The sequence below is a fragment of the Arachis stenosperma genome, chromosome 7 (assembly GCF_014773155.1).
Source record: "Arachis stenosperma cultivar V10309 chromosome 7, arast.V10309.gnm1.PFL2, whole genome shotgun sequence".
NCBI lineage: Eukaryota > Viridiplantae > Streptophyta > Magnoliopsida > Fabales > Fabaceae > Arachis > Arachis stenosperma.
The window spans coordinates 89747522-89767595 of record NC_080383.1 but is presented as its reverse complement, the minus strand read 5'-3'; the positions used below and the strand labels follow the sequence as shown (position 1 = coordinate 89767595).

The window sequence follows — 20074 nt, the reverse complement described above, 5'->3', positions numbered from 1 at the left end:
GCCATCAGACCTATGCCTGAATTTCTAGTCCTCATTGTGTGTATAACCTCTTGGGCAACAAGGATGTTATCAGCACTAACCCTTCCTGGAACAAAACTTGCTTGATTATCAGTAATAAGAGAAGACATGTGCGGTTTTAATCTATCGGCAATAATCTTAGTGATAATCTTATAGCAGACGTTACAAAAACTAATAGGTCTAAACTGTGCAAAATTTTCAGGGGCCTGAACTTTAGGGATAAGCAAAATTAGAGTTTGGTTAACATCCCTAACATGTTCAGGTTCTCTGAAGATTTTTTGAACCCATGTAAATAGAGATTCTTTAATAGTATCACAAGAAAATTGGTAGAACTTAGCTGGGATGCCATCTTTTTCTGGTGCTTTCCAACCACCCATATTAAATACAGCATTTTTAACCTCTTCAAGGGTGACATTCTTGTTAAGCATGGTAGCTTCCTGTTCTGAAATGTTTGGAAAACAACCTGAAATCAGAAAGGTAGAGTGGTTAGTGTCATTTGTATATAAATTTTTAAAATAAGATACTCCCATCTCTTTAAGAACAGCAGGATCATCCACCCAATCTCCCTCGCTAGTTTTAAGTCCTGTGATTTTGTTTCTTCTTCTTCGACCAGTAGCCTTCTGGTGAAAATATTTTGTATTTTTGTCACCAAAACTAATCACATTGCACCTTGACATTTGTTGCCAATAAGCTTCTTCTTGAATGATAATTTGTTCATATTCTTCCCAGAGGTCTCTTTGGAGTTTATCCAAGAAGGGGTTGTGACCAAATGAATTACTACGGTTGATTCCCTCCATACGCAGCAAAATACGATTCTTTTTCTTTAGAATATGGCCAAAAACTTCCTTATTCCACACCTTAGCTTTCTCAACAAAGGAAGATATGTTAATAAGAAGGTTTCTGTTCTTATTCCAGCTATTATTCACGAGGTTGTTATAGTCTGTGTGTAATAACCACGGCGCTAGAAGCTTGAAAGGTCTTTCCTCTCTTCTCGAATTGGACAAGTTAAAATCTAAAAGGATAGGCAAATGATCCGACTTAAGTTTAGGCAAATGTTTCACACCAACGTTAGAAAAAGCATTTGTGAACTCTAAATTGCATAAAAACCTGTCAAGTCTCCTTTTAATGTTACCCCTTTGCCAAGTGAAAGGTGGTCCAGTAAAACCCAAATCATTTATTGGACAATTATTTATGCAAGAATGAAATCTATCATGGTCTTGAGAGAGGTTTGAGCTCCCTCCAGTATCATCTAGGGATAGGATAGAGTTAAAATCTCCTCCAATGCACCAAGGCTCCCGAATGTTTAAGGCCAACTCCTCCAAGTGGCTCCAAAGCCTTGTTCTGTTAGCTAAGTGAGGGCTACCGTAAACCGCTGTGAACCACCAAACATTATTGGCAGAATCTCTAATTTTCATGTGTATAAGTTGGTCCTGAATCGAAACAGGTTCAATACTCCAAAAAGCTTTATTCCAAAGGCACCAAATACCACCGACAAACCCAACAGCTTCGCTAATGCACCAAGAATCAAAGCCTAATTTTTTAATAATATTCTCGGCCTTGTTACCTGAGATATGAGTTTCCAAGAGAACACAAAAATTAGCATTATATCTATACGACATATCTTTAATAAGAATGGGGAACCCTTTAGAAGCAGTTCCTCGACAATTCCAAATGATAAAATTCATTAAAAAAAGATAGATAGAGAAAGAGTTTAGAAAAACTCCTGGTTACGCAGGTAATCAAGCCTCCATAGGCTTTGGGCTTGAGGGAGATTCTTCCCCATCCACATTCTGGTCCATGATGACCATATCCTTCGACCCAGATTTTAGTTCTGCATCTCCTGGATCAATCAGATTATTAGCGGTGTTGCTGTCTCCTTCTCTTGTACCCTGTCCTCCCATGATTCTCGAGATGACCGACATGGTGGTTGGATTTGGGGTATCAGAAATAGGGATGTGACCTCCGTTGTTGTGTTCTTTAGCTAATTCCTTATTAAGAAGGCTGAAGCTTCTCCAGTAATCATGGTGTTTATCTTTCTGTTTCCCTTTGTTTTGTGTGTGCTCCATGATTTTTTCCTGGTTCTGGTTATTTTGCTTCTCATGGATATGAGTGGTGCTTGGCTTGTTTCGGTACTGATTTTGGTTGGAAACGTTTTTCCTTTCCATCTCCTGGGTTTTCTCTCTCATGTTAGAGGTGAAAGCTTTGCTTTTGGGTTGATTTTTTTGATTCTGCAGCTTATGATTGTACTTGTAGACATTATTCTCATTTCTTCCTTGATCTTGCACTCTCCCCTTATTCTGGTACTGATTCGCATCTCGGACCGCCCTTTCCTCATTACTCTCATTATTGTCATCGAAAGTTTCCTCTGATAGCACTTGAAATTTTGAACCGTAAGAGTTTCCATTTATTCCTCTCGCAGATTCCTCCATTCTGATTTTATTCCTTCTAGGATTGCGTTTGACCAGCATCCATGGCCCAAAGGGATTCTCCTCATTTATGGTAAGTTTATTTCCTTTACCTTCCTCATTATCTATAGGATTCTTTCCCTTTTTGGTCCCTGAAACTTGTTTCTCGTCATTTAATTCTTGATTTATTGCCTTGATAGCTCCTTCCCCATTAAGAGTTTCCTTTTCTAGGGATCCCGTCTGATTATCGGTACTGTCTTCTCTTTCACCGTACTGCGACATCCGGCCACCATCCATGGTTGTTTGAATTACTTGTTTGGGCATATCTCCCACCCATTCTGAGTAGTTTTCCAACCTATGTCCGTACCGCCCGCACTTAAAGCAGATCTGATAGAGGCCTTCGTATTCAAGCTTGAATTCCTTTCCCAAGGTCGAGAAAATTGGTATAACTGGTTTCCTTAGATCAATTTCCACGCATACGCGGGCGAACTTTCCTCTAGAATGAATTGATGTAAGCTCATCAATTTTCAGCATTGTTCCTAAAGCTTTCCCCACCTTCCAGAGAAAGTATTTGTTGTAAAGTTCTGCTGGGAGGTTTGGAATTCTGATCCAAACTGCTACCTTACGTATATCTACTTCTTGGGGTATGAAGAGAGGTCTCCAGCGTTGAACTAGGAGGTAGTGATCTGCGATCATCCAAGGTCCCTCAAAGAGTGCGTACGAGTAGTCTTCCTGATTAAAGAAACGAATCAAGAAAAAGTTCTCCTCAAGATCCATAACTCGAACCACGTCTTTTCTAGCCCATTTTTTAAGAACCCATCTCTCCATAGCCTGGAGATTGAGGCTTTTTCCAAGGGGTTTAACTATCAATGATAATTTTCATGGCCTACACCAATCTTCATACTCCTCCAAGGTGACCTCGATGCTGGGTTTAGGATTGAAGGGAGTTTTCAAATCTTCCATAGCCTCCAAGAGATCTTGATTTGCCATATACTCCTCTGCAACCATCTCTGCTATCTCTTTTGGATTGAGGTTATCGAAGCCATTGTCAACCACCATATCGCGATAGGATATCCTTTGGTGCGTGTTTGCTCCAGCATTGCCTTCCTTGACCTCCATGTTGTTGACTTCTTCTTTCACATCATTATTGGTGGAATCTTCCATGGTTTCTTATGCTTGCTTCTGATCATGTTTTCCATCCATCTTTACCTTAGTATTTCTAGTCACTTGATCTTCCTCCTCTGATGACCTTTTTTCAGTTTCATACGAGGAAATCTCAGAGCTCATATTTCTCTTTTAATATAGATAGACGACTTAAATTTATTTGATTTGCTTAAAATAAAATTCAATTTAGAGTAAATTAGTGTGATTTTTAATTAATTTTTATTTAAAATGAATTAAATTAGCAGTTTTATCTACATCAATTTATATTTAAATACCCATATCACTCATTTATATAGATATCAATTTCAGTTTCCTTACTTGAATTATTGTTTGAAGAAATTACCAAATTTGAAGAGTCTAAGGAGAACCATGTTTGGATTCATTATAAAGGCTAATATATACATTTATTTTGTAGGATTTGCTAAAGATACTTGATAAGGAAGCATGAAAATAAAAGTTTTTAACTTTTTATATAAATTTTAAATTTTGCTTGAATAAGATTTTGACTTTTATAAAATACTTGTTTTTTATTTTGGTTTTTATAAAAGAATGTGATAGTCCAATAATTTAAAAAATATCTATTTTAATTTTTATTGTTAATTTTCTCATATAAATATTCAAATAACAAGCTAAAACTAATGATATGAAAAGAGGCTAATTTTTATTTTAATTAAATAAATATAATATTTATCAAAATCTATAATATGTAGACAATTTACAATTTTAAATATATGTACGCATTTTAGATATTGTGATAAAAAAAATTTAAAAAAATACCGATCGGATTTGCACACAATACAAATATGATAGAAGTTTAAAAAAATAGGATCTGATTCTTATAAAGTTGTATTATTACTTTAGAAAAAAGTACATTATTAATTATTATTGAATTAAGATAGTAGAATCTACATATAATAAATACAGAAAAGCTCTGCATACAAGCCATTAGGGCTTATATGCTTTACAAGTTCATTAAGCAATAAAACAAAAAAACGCGCTGCTCCACATACGTTGTATACACGCGCTATATAAGATCCCGCATATATCTAACTACCAAATTTAAAAGATTTGTTTCCTTTTTCGTTTTCGTTATTTTGAGATTTGGTTGTTCTTCTTCTCGCGCGTCTTCCCTCCTTCTTCTCCATCGTTCTTTTCCTCTCCTTTTCTCACTGGTATGTTCTTCGTTTACGTTACTTTCCTCTCTCTGTGCAACTCGAGTTTCGTTTTCTATTTTGATTTGTTATTTTCTGAAATCAAAGTTTGAACTCGTTTTGAAGATAATGGATCATTCAACCTCGGATTGTCAGCTGAATCCAAGCGAGGTGGATTATGAATTTGAATCTAACGAAGTTCCTGAGGTTTGATTCACATAGGATTAGTATGAATTTTCTTGCAGTAATTTGTATAGCATTGTGTAGTTGAAAAATTGCTGAACATTGACTGTGAAACTAACACATTAACATGAATCTGTCGATTCAATGTATTAGTTGTGATTAATTATCTGAAATTTATAGCATACGCTCGGGTGTAGATCAGGTCTTTTTTGGGTGTATTTTTGCTAGAAGTGTGGGTGTATTTACACTTTACTGGTTTTTTGTTATTTTAATTGAGTTGTTGTTGTTCAGGTGTATTATATCAGACATGATTGGGTGTGTTTTTAGTTTTTGACATGGTGTATTCTGCAGCCTGTGTATTTATAGTTTATGGCTTTTATTGTCATTTTAGTTGAGTTGTTGCGGTTCGGGTGTATCATATTAGACATGATTGGGTGTATTTGAATCATATCTATGAGTGTATTTATAGTTTTTGACATGGTGTATTCTGCAGCCTCTCTCTGTTGTTGATGACCAGTTTATTCCGAAGGTTGGAATGACCTTTATCACCCTTGAAGATGCTGGAAAATTTTACAGGAACTACGCCAAGGTTGCAGGTTTTTCTACAAGAGTTCGGAGCACAAATAGGAAGGGAAACGAGATTAAGAATCAATTGATTACATGTAGCAGAGAGGAAAAATGGAAATCTAAAATATCTCCGACCGAGAAGACGAATCCGACAGCCGGTTTAAACTGTCCTGCAAGAATTTATATATACACATTGAAGGATGTCGGTGCTTGGATCATTTCAAAGGTTGTGCTGGATCATTCACACCACTGCTGTCCAAGTAAAGCAGAGATGCTCAAACAGCACAGGGAACTAAGCATGTCCATTCGTCGTACAATAGAGAATAACGAGGAGGCCGGTATCAGACCAAGCAAAACCTACCAAAAAATAGGCTAGGTTCAAAGTTGGACAAACAGATTGCAAATGCCACAAAGAAGAAGAAAACGAAAGTTTTAAGCGAGGTAAAAGTAATGTTCTTTAAATTTGTGGTGATTGAGTTTATTTTTCTCGTTAATAGTTTAGCTAATATGTGACTGTTATATTCAGATAAACATGTTTGATGCTGCATCAGTGGTGCATTCAAATAACAGGCAATATCAAGGACATGTTATGAATTATCAGTTTACGGTACCAGCAGCAGTGGATAACTCTTTGGGTGTATAGTCTTACAGAATATGGGTGTAAAAGCACTGTTTCGCTTGGGTGTATTTTTGTGAATTCACATTTTACATTTTAAGTGTTTAGGGTTCAGGGTTTTAGTCTCAAAGCATCATGGGGGGGATAGATTTCAGGGTGTATATTCAACTTTATTTGGGTTTAAAAAATTGCAGGTTATGGGTGTATATTTCATTTGATGTTTTTCTTCATATTTTGGTACCTGTAATTCATACATTTTGAATACAGCACAAACAGTTTAACAACACATAGAGTTTGGGTGTATATTTTAAGAAATCTTGGGTGTATATTAAACCCCCCGTTGGGTGTAAATTTTATAATTTGTCTTTAGATCTGCCTTGATATTTTCCTTCATATTTAACCACCTGTAATACAACTTTTGAATACAGCACAGACAGTTTAACAGCACATATAGTTTAACTATGGAAAAAAATTTCATTGAATAGAAGTTGTTTATAAATGGCAATTTTTTACAGCATTTGTTCAATTTACAAACTAGCTAGCAGTTGGATTACTCATTTTCTATATCATTAGAATTTATTTGACAAAAGGGACTCAATAATACGGAGGATGGCTTCGACAGTCTTATTGCATTACTCGCTTTAATTGCTTTATCTCTCTCTTTACTCATTTCACTGAATAGTATCCGCGAAGCATACTCCACTCTATAGTGGTCCACCTCGTCCTACAATTAAAAAGTATATTCTGTTTAAACAGCAATATTAATTCATTAAAGTAATACAGAGTTATATAGTTCTAAAGACAGTTACCTGTTTCCAATTATCACATTCATACTTCCCCTTTTTAATGTTTTCCGGCTCAATTAACTCAAGCCACTTCATAACGTAGATAGCACAGTCATATCTGAAAATGAAGAAAATAAATTACAAATCTCATTTAGGAAAGTTTAATGTTCAGAGTCACAAATTTATACGTTGATTTTTGGCCTGATATTTTGACGTATGATGCTTTAATTTTCTTCTCCTTCTCGCCTTTCTTCAGAGGTTCCCCGCCAACATATGCTCTCATTCTTGAAATTACATATCCCTTAAATACCAAAACAAATCAGTAATATACCCAACTTGATCCACAAAATACACCCAAATGGTTCTACAAAATACACCCAAAGGACAACACAGAGCCAACTTATAGTGAATTTATTAAGCTGCTTTCTCTCCTCGCTTGGAGCTTTCTTGTGTAGCGGGTCAAGTATATGAAATATCCGCTTTCTTGTATCAATCACCCATAACCACCAATGGTCCGCGTAGCAAACAGGTGCAAAAATCTGAAGGATTGCCATATTTCAACAGTGTGTTATTTTATTTGGCATATAAGTAAAGAACGGTACTAACAAATTTTACAAATGAAAACTTACATATGGATGCGAAGTTATTTTTTTTGCATTTATGAAGGGAATAAAACTTAGGTAGTCTTCCACCCTGAATTCTTTATTGGTTCTAGATGATATGAATTCCACGTTTGGGTGCTTCGAAACGGCCATGTTCTGCAACAATTGTTAAACAACAAATGAAATACTGAAAATACACCCAAGTGAATACTATAAATACACTCAAATGACTACACAACTTACACCCAATTGAACTTAAAAAATACACCCAAGTGAATACAGAAAATACACCCAAAATTCGTAGAAGTAACACTTACCACAATATCGGGGGGGGGGGGGAGACAGTATATTTGTTCTTGAAACCTTTTATCATTTGTCTGGTTGAGGATGAGGCATATTGCAGATACAATCTAGAAATATATGCCGAAATGAATTTATATTAATAAACATTGCAGTAAACTTTGGTGTAAAAACATTAATGTTATTCTTATATTACCTCAGCTTCTATAAAAGTTGCTGGCTGGAGTGATGCAATGTGCATTTTTGTCAAAATGTATTTATCTTGGGCCATCAAAGTGCACATGTTTTCATACTCGTTAGTTCTGCCATCTGCGTATGTCTTCACTCGCGTCCCCCAAATGTAGCACTTCTGTTTCATATCATCCGTATTCTCATTTATCCCCACAGGAGTTTCAAACCTCCCAGAACTTTCTCCCCCAGTCTCCCTTTGAATTTGTGGACTTTTACTTTCTTCTTTTGCTGCATTTCTTGCTATTTTTTGTACCAAATCGTCTAATTGTTCTAGCAAATTTGTAGTTTCTGGAGATTTTGCCTTTTCTGTCTCCTGCGTTGACGCTCCCTCCTGGCTTGAATCAGTCAAGTCAAGGTTGAATGATGGCACTGGATCTGTTTTAGGAACATAGGATGCTGTCCATGCCATCATCATCAGGGCAACAACGTCTTCTGTGGCTGGATGACTGCGTCATCATGTATAACGTATTATAAGAGTAAGAATATACAGATCATAAGCAAAGATTGATTTTAGTCTGATGAACTTACATTTTAGATGGAGTTGGGGGAAGCGTGGGTGTGGTTTCTTGAAGTTGTTGGGCGGGTTCAGGAGTGCTGCACAGTTACACAAAATTAATCATGGCGTAAAAAAAACTACTCAGAAACAATATACACCCAAACTGTTAGCAAATATACACCCGAACTGTAACCCAATATACACCCAAACTCTAAACAAATATTCACCCAATACTATTTCTTACGTTTCTGTAGTTCTTTCAATCTGTAGTAGAGGGGTTGGTTCAAAATCTGACTCAGATGTTTCTTGAAGTTCCGGCACAGTGGTTGTTTGGGACGCCGGCACAAAAACTTGAATTGGGACTCTAAACAAGAAGAAAAATGAAAGGTTAACAACGCCTTTTAAAATAATAAGGTAATAAGGTTAAAATATTCTTGAAAAACTCACATTACAAGCGCATCCGACGGTGTCTGTTCCCTTACAACCATCATATTCGAATCAGTCGGCTCACTGGCTGACTGTTGAACCGGACTCAACCTAAAATACACCCAAAGAAAGTCAATAAATACACCCGAACAATTCAAAAAGAAGACATGCTTTGTTTTTTGAGAACTTACATACTTGCAGTTTTTGCTTTTTTTTCCTGCCTTTTTTTTCTTGAATAAAATAATAAAGGGCTTTTTTTTCTAAAAAATATATATACAGAATTAGAAGTAGAAGGTAATAGAAGAACAAAAGTAACGGTTATTTGAAAGAGAAATTACATGCTCTCTGACGGCTGGTTTACACTACTCTGTTCTGTGCGTCCTTGAGAGGAAGGATCATCACTTCCCAAGTTCACAGCCGGTATTCTAAACAGATTTCATGTTATTCAGACAAAATAAGAGACAAGTATTAAATACACCCAAATGAATGCACAAGATACAACGAACTGAATGGACAATATACACCCAAGACAACAAACGAAATATCCCAACTTAATAAACAACATACACCCAACTTGATCCGCAAAATACACCCAAATGGTTCCACAAAATACACCCAAACTATGATAACAAGATTTTATTAAATAAAGCTTCTTACGTTTCAGAGGAGGCATAGCGACCTTCTGTCGATCACAGGTCAGCTTCGTTTTCCCTACGAAACAAGAAACAATTATTAGGAAAGAAAACACACCAAAATCTGAAATAGACAGCCCAGCAAGACATACCCCTCTGCAGCAGATTTATCAACGTTTTCCCTTAGCAATTCATCTAGCTCTTCACTTGATATTTCATATCTCTCACTACATTCATAAAAGAAGATGTTAACAAAAATAATTACGATGATAGACAGTAATATAGCTTACGAGGTACTGTACCCATCAAAGTATTGATCTTCTTCAGGAGGTGAATCCTCCACAACAACTTTTTTCTTTTTTGGTTGTGTTCTGGGTGGAAAAAAAGAGTACCAATCAGAAATAAAAAATTAATTTTATCACAGAATATTATCCAAAGAAGTGCTTACTTTTTTGGTGTTGTTTTTGTCTTTTTCTTTTTCTTTTTCTTCTCCACCGGTGATGATTCTTCACTCCTATAAGTTAATAATAGACACTTCAGTTAATACACGAAATCTTTATAATGAAGCCAAAAGAAAGGAGTAATAATTTCAAGACATTACTCATCACTTGATTCAGATTCAGATTCTGAATCAGAATCTGACTCCTCTTGACTCTTCTTTCTTTTTCTGAAGTCCATTCTTTAAGGCAAAAAATCATTATTTAGAACATACTAAAAATATACCCAAATGAATGCACAAGATACACCCAACTTAATATACAATATACACCCAACGCAGCAAACGAAACACACCCAACTTAATAAACTACATACACCCAACGTGATCAACAAAATACACCCAACTCGAAAAAGAAATTACACCCAAGTATGGTACTTACTTTTTTCTCTTTTTGCTGGGGTGTTTTCTTCCTGAATCCTTTGAGTCTTCTTGAGTCTCAGACTCAGAGGTAGAACTGTCACTGTCACTAGTTGTTTCTGTCTCCGAAGACGATGTTGAACTCGCCTTCCTTTTTTTGTTTTTTTTATTTCTTTTTTTTTCTTTTTTTTTCTTTTTTTTTTCATTTTTTCTCTTGTCTCCGCCATCTTCACAATCCCCTAAAACATTAGATATTTTAGTTAGCATCATTCAAGTAAATAAAATACATCCAACATATTATGTTTACTTACCAAAATTTTCTCTCTTTCTGCAGTCATTCTTTCCACCAACTGCTCCTTACTCCAGTTGGCAATCCATGATTTTGGTGGTCTTTCAGCCCTCTTCTTCCCTTTGTTTTTTGAAAGATGAAAGTAAATTATCATCAGAGCAAAGAGGCAGCCATCAATTGCCTTCTTCTTTTTCTCCTTGTAGTCTGTGATGCCCTTGACGATGAAGGTCAAAACATGTCCCCCCAGTTTCGCTCCGTGATGCTGTCCATTTGAAAAATTGGGGGCAGGTGGATAGGCGAGATTTTGTTTATCGTCGTTGGCAAAAGGAACGCCATCTGTATATAGAGGATGAATATCCTCTTGAACATCAGGCGTTCCTCTTCGTTACCAACGCCGATTTCCATCATCTCATCGGTAAGACTTTTGAGGGTCTTACCCTGGAATCTTCTAAAAATTATTTTGTCATCCTCAGAAAGTTTCTTATAGTCAACTTTCTCAGGAAATAGATCTCCTACAAAAAGGAAAACAACAAAGTATCAAAGTCAGTTCAAATACACCCAAGCATCAACTAAATATACACCTATAATTTTGAGCTAGTTACCTGTTGCATTGATACCAAGCGCATGACCTATCTTTCTTGGTGTTATTTTGAAAGAACCATATCCTGTTTCCAGTCTGTTCTCCCCAAGTTTGAAGTTGTTTGCCAGCTCCCTTAACAGTTGGTGATGCACCCTTAGTGGTGGGATGTGCATCAACCCACCGAATCCGAGATCCCTCACAATCGCCTTCTTCTCCTCACTCATGTTTCTGAATTTATCACTTAGGAGATGTGTGGCATACTTAAGGTCTTTTGTTTGGTTTCTTGCTGCCATTTTCTCTGAAACGAAAAATACACCCAAAGATATCAGTAAGATACACCCATATATATGAGTCAGATACACCCATTAATAACAGTAAGATACACCCATTGATAACAATAAGATACACCCATATATATGAGTCAGATACACACATTAATAATAGTAAGATACACCCATTGATAACAGTAAGATATACCCATAGATATGATTCAGATACATCCATATATATCAGTCAGATATCACTCAAACATGCTTCAATATCAAGCAACATTACAAGGTCAAGCAGTATACACCCCCCAATATACGGAATATACCCCCAAAAATCAGTTACCCGAAGATCTAGAACAACAAGAATAACAGGAGAACTTAGAACAACAACGTAGAAGAACAGTGTAACAAAGAAGCAAGAATAACAGTAAACCCTAGAACAACGACGTAGAAGAAAAGTAAAACCTAGTTCGTAATCTGGAAAATATACAGGAATCTTAATGAACTTACCTTGAGTATTGTTGTTTTGTTTTCTCTTCAGATTCTTGATGGAGAGTTTGATGGTGTGTTGATGGAGGTTTCGAAGGTTAGCGACGACTTGTATATTTTAAACTTCGATTTTCGCTCGAAAATGGAATGGTTGCTTTGTTTTCGAATCGCTTTGAGAAGTGGAAGAAGTGGAAGAGTCTGCCATTACTCGTAGCGTACGTAACCGTTTGAGTGGCGAGCGCGTGAATGTGACCCTCCATTCAATTTCTCTTCATGCGCGTGAGTTGTATTTGAGTTGGGCCAACTTGTAAACTTGTAAGCTTGTATGTGTAGCAGACCCGTAATAAATATTATAAATTTAAAAATGATTAAAGCATCATTTTACCACTTTACTAATATTGTTATTTTAAAAGATTTTTTTCAAAAAAATATGTTCCGGAATTGTACATAAACCGGATATTGAATACCTCAAATATGGTTATAACGGATTTAATGATAGTATATTCAAAATTAATGTATTATTATAATAATTTAACTATAATATTATGTATTTGTATTATTGTATTCGTATGATTAATTAAATATGCAATACGAAAAAACTTAACGATAGAAAAAAATGTATTTTCCGTTGACTTATTAAAAAAAATATATTTGTCTTATATAATATAAGTCAAAAGAAAGTTAATGAGAGAATAAAATAAATAGAAAGTGAATATATTTGTCTTATATATTTAAAATAAAATAATTATATTTGTCTTATATATTTGTGTTATATACTTTGTCAGTAGGAATGACCACAATAAAAGTCAATAGAAAGTGAATGATAGAATAAAATAATTACATTTAAAATAATAAATAATATTAAAACTAATTTCTTAAAAATAGTTTATATTGCACGTATCTTTATTTTTTTTTTCACCTCTGAAAATATGTTTTTAAGGGAGCCGGGAAAAGAAATTTAGTGGAAATTATATGTATATCTGACCTAGATTCTATTGGGGGATGAGATCAAAAAAGCATTCTTCATTTGGTGAAACACACCATTGGCATGTGCAAGCTAAGTCTTAAAGAATTAATGCTTTTTGGGCTAATCTTGGATAAAATGAGTGTAAGCAGTGACGGATCCAGAAATATTTAGTAGTGGGGGCAAAAATAATATAAAAATAATTAAAAATAAATATTTAAAATTCAAAATATATTAATTAAGTTTTTAATAATTTAATTAACATGCTAAAGGTATATTAATTTAAAAATATTTTGATGTAGTTTTTTTTTGTGACTATATTTTGATGTAGTTATTATTAATACTAGCATTTTGTCAGATATTGTATACCCATCAAATCATATTTTATTGATTTTTATATAATACAAAAAGAATTATAGCTCAACAATTAAAAAATTAGTAGAAATATAATTTGAATGAACCAACTTTAATTTTTCCTAAGTTTTATAATTGTGTGAAAAAGATCAACAAAAAAATACACACAAAAAAATTTAAATTTAATAGTTACATATAATTTTGTTTATATATATAGATAATGTCTCTCTATTTTTTATTAAATAATTATTTAACAATTTTTTTATTTAATTAATTGTAAAGTTAAAATTCTATCATATTCATAGTAGATTTTTGTTTGACAAAAAAAATTATTATATATAAGGCCAAAACTAAATTAAATAAAATAATAAAAATAAATAAATAATATATAATATTAACTCAATTAACTTTTAGGAAAAACTACTAAATACTAATAATATTATTTTTATTTTAAAATTTAAGTTTGATTTTGTATAATTAACTAATTGAATTATTATTATTTATTTTCTAATTTAAGTAAATTTAATTTTTCTAATTTTAATAGATTAAATTGATATATAGCTTCTTTCATTGTATTGATATTTAATAAATTAAATTTTTATCATACATAAAAAATTGTTTAAGCATGGAACAAATATAATGATACAATAAACATTATATATTTTCATGTATACTTATTATTTTTTTTATAATTCAATGGGGGCAAATGCCCCCACCACTTTGTGTGTGGGTCCGTCCCTGAGTGTAAGCCACTAAAGATATATACCATTGGATTCTATAGGGTAATACTTTGCATGAGTTATTAGTAATTTATTTAAGAATTTGATATGGCCAAATATATATACTTTGTATCGTTTTCTTTCAATGCACCTTTTAATGTAGGGTTGGTTTTTGTTTGTTATTTTTGCTAACATGGGAAATTCTTGCTTGCTTATGAAATCAAATCTTAGAGCTATATATTCTGAGTGAAAGAGTGTAAATTTTTTTTACGTCATATATTTGGTTGCATTATATGAAATAGGTGTAGACCTAATGGGGTGTAATATATATGGTAGGTACAAGGTTCAACCAAACATGGTTCTATGAATGTGAAAATTAAGATAATATAGAATCTTATTATAGATGGCTTGGTGAATACCCCAAATATTTTGTGTAGGTAGCAAGATCTTAATTCTCCTTAAATGCCATGAAAGACAAAATTGTAGGGCCATACACATATGATCTTAGTTTCCTCCTCTTCAGGCTTCAAAAACGGTGCTGCTTGTCTATTTGTTAATGACAAAATCTCTTAGGTTGTTTTTGAAAAGGAGACTGAAAAATAGAAATTAAAATATTGAGATAAAATTAAATTTTTGTATTATATTTAGTGTAAAATATATAGGACTGAATTATATGTTAGTATTTTGTTTGGTTTAAGATAAATATATATAAAGATGAAATAATAATATTTACTAAAATAAAAATTTTATTCTTATATCAAAAGTTAGTTGCCATTAAAATCAACCACAAATATATTTGTATATAAATATATGTGTGGTTTAATTTACTTTCAATATATATTTGTATTCTAACATATATTTTATACTAATAATTGATTTTAGTATATAAGTAACATAGTCGTTACTAAAATATATTTAATTATTAAAAAAATATTATTAAAATTCAGTTTTTATTCTTAAAAATTTCAGTTCTTTATATTCCTATTTTCTAAAACTATTGAATAAACTGAAATTTTAGTTTCAGTTTCTAGTGAGTAAGCACAATATTAAATCTCAATTTTTAGTGCAATCTTATATAATGTAACTGAAATGTAAAAAAAAAAAAAAAATCTTAAAAAATATTAGATATTCTACTATCTTACTGAGATCGATTTGAAGTTTGTTGTGCCTGAATATAAACAAAAAGTGGTCCTCATGGAAGAGAAAAGGAAAAGATTGAGATAGCTTTCTTCATTGGCATGACATGAAGCTAGAAACTTATTTATTTCTTTCTTTCAACTTAATTAAGATAGAAGTATATCTATAAATTACTTTAAAAATTGTCAAAGATAATAACTATATTGGCTCATCAATTGAAGGTAACTTAACTAGTTCAAAGAATAAAAATGATTTCAAACAGTTTTATAAAATTTTTAGGGTCAAAAATTTTAATATGGGAATTTAAGTGGTGTTTTGGTTAGAAATGGGGGAATAGGGTGTTTTACCCAATGATGGATTCAAGTTCAACACGCAGGGGCGTGGAGGCTGCGACTAGTGTAAGGTGAGTTGACGTGGCGCAGCATGATTGGGCCACGGTGGCAGCACGTGGGGGCGTGCTAACCTAGCACGTGGGGGCGTGGTGATGACGTGGCGAAAGGTGAATGGGCCACGCAAGCACCACGTGGGGGCGTGTTGATGAGTTGGCACTGGAAGAAATTGCCACGTTGGCATCACGTGGGGGCGTGTTGCTGACGTGGCGGCACGTGGTTGGTCCACCTATGCATCACGTGGGGGCGTGTTGCCGTATCACGTGGGAGCGTCATGACACGTGGCAGAACGTGATTCGCCTGGCGCAATCAAAACGTGGGGGCGTGGTGAAGGCTACTCTCTATATAAGGCAGTGCACGGATTCATTTTCATTCTAAGGAAGTGTGTGAGTGTTCTTTGAGGGTGTTTCTGGGGTAATGGAGGGTACTGCAAACTTGGTAGTGTATCGCGACGGTGAGATAATACGTAATACTCATGAGGGAGTGAGGTTTGTGTGCCAGAATCCATTTTCATTTGTGGTTCCATGCACCATGACGTTTATGGAACTTCGGAATGGTCTCTGTCAAAGCATGGAGAACGGTACGTTAATGAGAGTCAGCAGAATTCTGTACCGTAATCCGGTTGTAGTTTTTGGTGGCCTAATACAGTTTGATACCATGCCAATCACTGACGAAGTGACTATGCATAATATGTTTCAAATTCACCGGCAGACTCAGATGCGACAGCCCCATATTGAGCTGTATGTTGAGTTTGAAACCGAAGTGGCGGAAGGGATTCAAAATGACTTAGAGGTGGAGGATGATAGAGCTGCAGTGTACGAGGAAATGAATAGTGACAGCGAAGAGGACTTCGAAGCCACTTATGAAGTCGGCGACGAAGATGAGGATGGTGATGTGGGAGTTGAGACAGCAGCTGATAATGTAGTGGTTCACCCATCGATCAGTCAACCGATGAACGTGCCACCTTTTATGCGTGAGTTGGATCTCGACGCCATGCATGCACCGGAGTTTCCGGAATATTCAAACATAGGTACGTGATGACCGAATAATTTGTTATCTTTAATATATACTTCGGATTGATTAACAGACGATAATGGGCACTTTCTGTAGGCGTTGCTGATCCCGAGGACGGAGAGTTCCGCATTGGAGTGGAATACAGTTCTAGAAAGTCAGTCGTGGCAGCAATTAGAAGTTACACTATTGCTAGAGGAGTTGAATACGAAGTGTATGAGTCTGAGCCACAGACGTTCTATGCAAAGTGCAAGATGTATGGGCGCGGGTGCGACTGGCTTATCCGAGCCAGCTTGATACGGAAAAAAGGGTGTTGGGAGATACGCAGATACAACGGTAGGCACACGTGCACGATGGGAGTGATTTCACAAGATCATTCCAAGTTGGACTCGGACACAGTTGCTGAGGCTATAAGGCCATTGGTCGAGACTGATCCGTCCATAAAGGTGAAAACTATAATAGCCGAAGTCCAGTCAAGGTTCAACTATACCATCAGTTACCGAAAGGCTTGGTTGGCAAAGCAGAAGTCCATAGCGAAAGTTTTCGGTGATTGGGAGGAGAGTTACCAAGCTTTGCCGTGGTGGCTCTCGGTTATGGTTCAGAAGATGCCTGGGTCAGTTGTCCAGATAGAAACACGCCCACTCTACAATGGGAATGAAGAGGCGCAAGGGGTAAAAATACTTCATCGCGTATTCTGGAGTTTCAATCCATGCGTTAGGGCATTTAGGCATTGCAAGCCCCTAGTTCAGGTAGATGGAACACACCTATATGGAAAGTACAAAGGTACACTTCTGGTAGCTGTTGCACAGGATGGGAACCAAAACATTGTGCCTATCGCTTTTGCCTTGGTGGAAGGGGAGACAGCTGATGCGTGGCACTTCTTTCTAAGGAATCTGCGAATGCATGTTGTCAGAAAAGATGGTGTGGGTATGATCTCGGACCGGCATGAGTCAATTCGAGTAGCAGTAAATCGTTCCGGAGGTGACTGGCAACCCCCGTCAATCTCAGCATATGTCCGTATGAGCGCATGTACCAATCCCGATACTCCGGTGTGGGTATGAAATCCCAGGTCGGAATGGGGTGCAGATCCCGTAGTCGAGCGTTTCGCCTATTGCCCCACTCCTCTATCCAACCCCCATGCAAAATTGTCCAGTCATGAAGCTGCACTCCGCGAAGAACCATGCAATGCTGATCCAGTGGAATGACCCTTGGTATTCGCGGGGGGGGGGGGGGGGGAGGCTGTGCGAACCCAAACTGACGCATAACTCGGTCCGCAGGGTGCCACTCGATACACTCGAATGACAACAACGGAGCAACGATATCACACACATCAAGATGTACATGTAACTCAACGGGTACGTTCATTCCTTGGTACGGCCGCCACTCAAACTGCCACAGATAATTCCAATGTCAAACCCCTAACAGTAATGTATGGAACTAGGATTCATTAGAACCATAAATATTTACCTTCTGCATGTAGTCTATGTCATGCCTAAATGTCTCAACGGTCTTCTCTAACCATGCTGCGCTCCATTCCGAATGACTCCACCTGAAACATGTATATTTACGTTAATACCCATAGATGAAACATGCATAATGAATATAATTTCTGACAAGAACCATAAATATTTACCTCATGGCAACTGGTATCTCAGCAGGTGGAAGGATATGTCTCGGTACAGGCGCAATACACGGCATTCGCTCCCACGCCCAAACAAACAACAGATTAAGAGGGCCATCCATCTCCTTTGTATCATATCGTGATGCACGGCATAGTGCTCTGTAAAGATGTGCAAGACATGCTGAACCCCAACTATAAGTATGGATCCGGTCGAAATCGCGAAGCAACGGTAGATACTTCGCATGGGCGTATGCGGTCGACTTATCTGTGAATAGAGTCGACCCTAACAGACAGAAAATCTGACATCTCACGTATCTCATTATGGACTCCTCAGTATCCAACGGCTCTTCATCTCTGATACTTCGAACCCAACCAAGCTTTATATAGGATTTCGAGTTACGACTGAGCACCGGTTGACGTCCGAATATTGCCATGCTCTGACTCTGAACGAAATCACTACTACTATCAGTCCATCTACTTACAGGCTCTCCATCAATTGGTAACCCAAATATATGTGCGACATCTTCCAATGTCACTGTAACCTCACCCACCGGCAACACAAAAGTGTGAGTCTCCGGCCTCCACCTTTCAACCAGAGCAGCTAACAACAGGTGAAATCCTCTTATCATCCCAATCCTAGATACGTGGTAGAATCCAGTGGCGCGTAAGTAGTTTTCGACCCTCCGATTCCAACTCTGTGGCGGATCCAATTTACGCACCAACAAATTTCTGTTAGGCTGCATCAACAAAAATATATTTGTTACATTAGTTATAACTATTCATTTAATAATAAACAAATATTATCATCTCTAATATTTTAATATTATAAATAACAACTTATATATAATTTTAATATTTATTTATTTGATTAACATTACCACATTTACAGCCTAAACTTTTGAAGATGTTCAAAGTATACATATTTATTTACTTACAGTATATACATTTTTTTATTTTATTAGAGTTTTTTAAAAAAAATTTTACTATATCGTATAGTATATTATATTATACTATAGTATTGTATTGTACAATATAATATTTTATTTTAGTTTTTTTTCATATTAGAAAATTTATTTAAAATTAACAAAAAATTATTATGGAACATATTAAATAACAAAAAATAACAGATAAAATATATACAACAAAAATTTAATTTACCAACTTACATATATAGGATGATCCAAATAATTTATTATATGATCCTCCGGAGCATTATAATTACGAACCATTTTTTAAAATAAATACAAAATAATTTTTTTTTTACTGACTCTTATTTTTTCACTCACTATGCTCCTAACAGCAGCAACCCCTTCCCCTACAAAACCCTTCTTCCCTCTCACTACTACCTCTCACTACTACCTTTTGGAGCTCTCTCTCAAAACTCTCGTATGAATGTTAGAGGGGGGGGGGTCTCTCAAAACTCTCGTATATGAATGTTAGAGGGGGGGGGAATGCTCTTTATATATAGCTTGAAGAGGCCACGCTTTGTTGTTTACCGGGGAGCCTGTCCCCTGCATGCCGACACCTGCACCACGCCCCCCGAGGTGAACGACCTCGGAACTCCGCGACGCCAGCTGCACCACGCCCCTGCGTGGTGTCAGACGCATGCATGGTCGCCAGGTCACCACGCCCCTGCGTGGTGGTGACACGAAGTCCGCCAGCTTCACCACGCCCCTGCGTGGTGTCAGAGGCTTCGTTGGTTGCCATGTCACTTCGCCCCTGCGTGTTGACTGGCTTTCCCACCCCACGGTAAATCACCCCAGCCTCCCATATTCTCCCAAAACACCACTTGCTTTTCCATAATAAAAATAAATTCTGAA

General features: G+C 36.0%; 3 protein-coding genes across 3 annotated transcripts; 1 reads left to right on the top strand and 2 right to left on the bottom strand.

The window, feature by feature from the left end:
- Window positions 1-1757: 1757 nt before the first annotated feature.
- LOC130940104 (uncharacterized) lies at window positions 1758-3251 on the bottom strand. Its single transcript, XM_057868155.1, has one exon. It carries the CDS (start codon window positions 3249-3251, stop codon window positions 1758-1760), a length of 1494 nt encoding a protein of 497 aa, XP_057724138.1.
- A 12788-nt stretch (window positions 3252-16039) lies between these two features.
- On the top strand, window positions 16040-17838 carry LOC130940103 (uncharacterized). Its single transcript, XM_057868154.1, has 3 exons — window positions 16040-16652; window positions 16733-17621; window positions 17703-17838. The coding sequence occupies exons 1-3, from the start codon at window positions 16040-16042 to the stop codon at window positions 17836-17838; spliced, it is 1638 nt and encodes a 545-aa protein (XP_057724137.1).
- Window positions 17839-17994: 156 nt separating this feature from the next.
- LOC130940102 (serine/threonine-protein phosphatase 7 long form homolog) lies at window positions 17995-19771 on the bottom strand. Its single transcript, XM_057868153.1, has 4 exons — window positions 19751-19771; window positions 18267-18991; window positions 18101-18182; window positions 17995-18051 (listed from the first exon to the last, which is right to left on the bottom strand). Exons 1-4 carry the CDS (start codon window positions 19769-19771, stop codon window positions 17995-17997), a joined length of 885 nt encoding a protein of 294 aa, XP_057724136.1.
- Between the last annotated feature and the right edge of the window lie 303 nt (window positions 19772-20074).

Bases quoted from the DNA above. Each gene is read 5' to 3' on its own strand.
- LOC130940104 (XM_057868155.1), bottom strand. From the start codon at position 3,251: ATGGAGAGATGGGTTCTTAAAAAATGGGCTAGAAAAGACGTGGTTCGA.
- LOC130940103 (XM_057868154.1), top strand. From the start codon at position 16,040: ATGGAGGGTACTGCAAACTTGGTAGTGTATCGCGACGGTGAGATAATA. The intron at 16,653-16,732 runs GTACGTGATGAC...CACTTTCTGTAG, and splicing joins TCCGGAATATTCAAACATAG to GCGTTGCTGATCCCGAGGAC. The intron at 17,622-17,702 runs GCAACCCCCGTC...ATGAAATCCCAG, and splicing joins AATCGTTCCGGAGGTGACTG to GTCGGAATGGGGTGCAGATC.
- LOC130940102 (XM_057868153.1), bottom strand. From the start codon at position 19,771: ATGCAGGGGACAGGCTCCCCG. The intron at 18,992-19,750 runs GTAAACAACAAA...TTGTTGATGCAG, and splicing joins TGCAGGGGACAGGCTCCCCG to CCTAACAGAAATTTGTTGGT. The intron at 18,183-18,266 runs GTAAATATTTAT...TACATGTTTCAG, and splicing joins GAGATACCAGTTGCCATGAG to GTGGAGTCATTCGGAATGGA.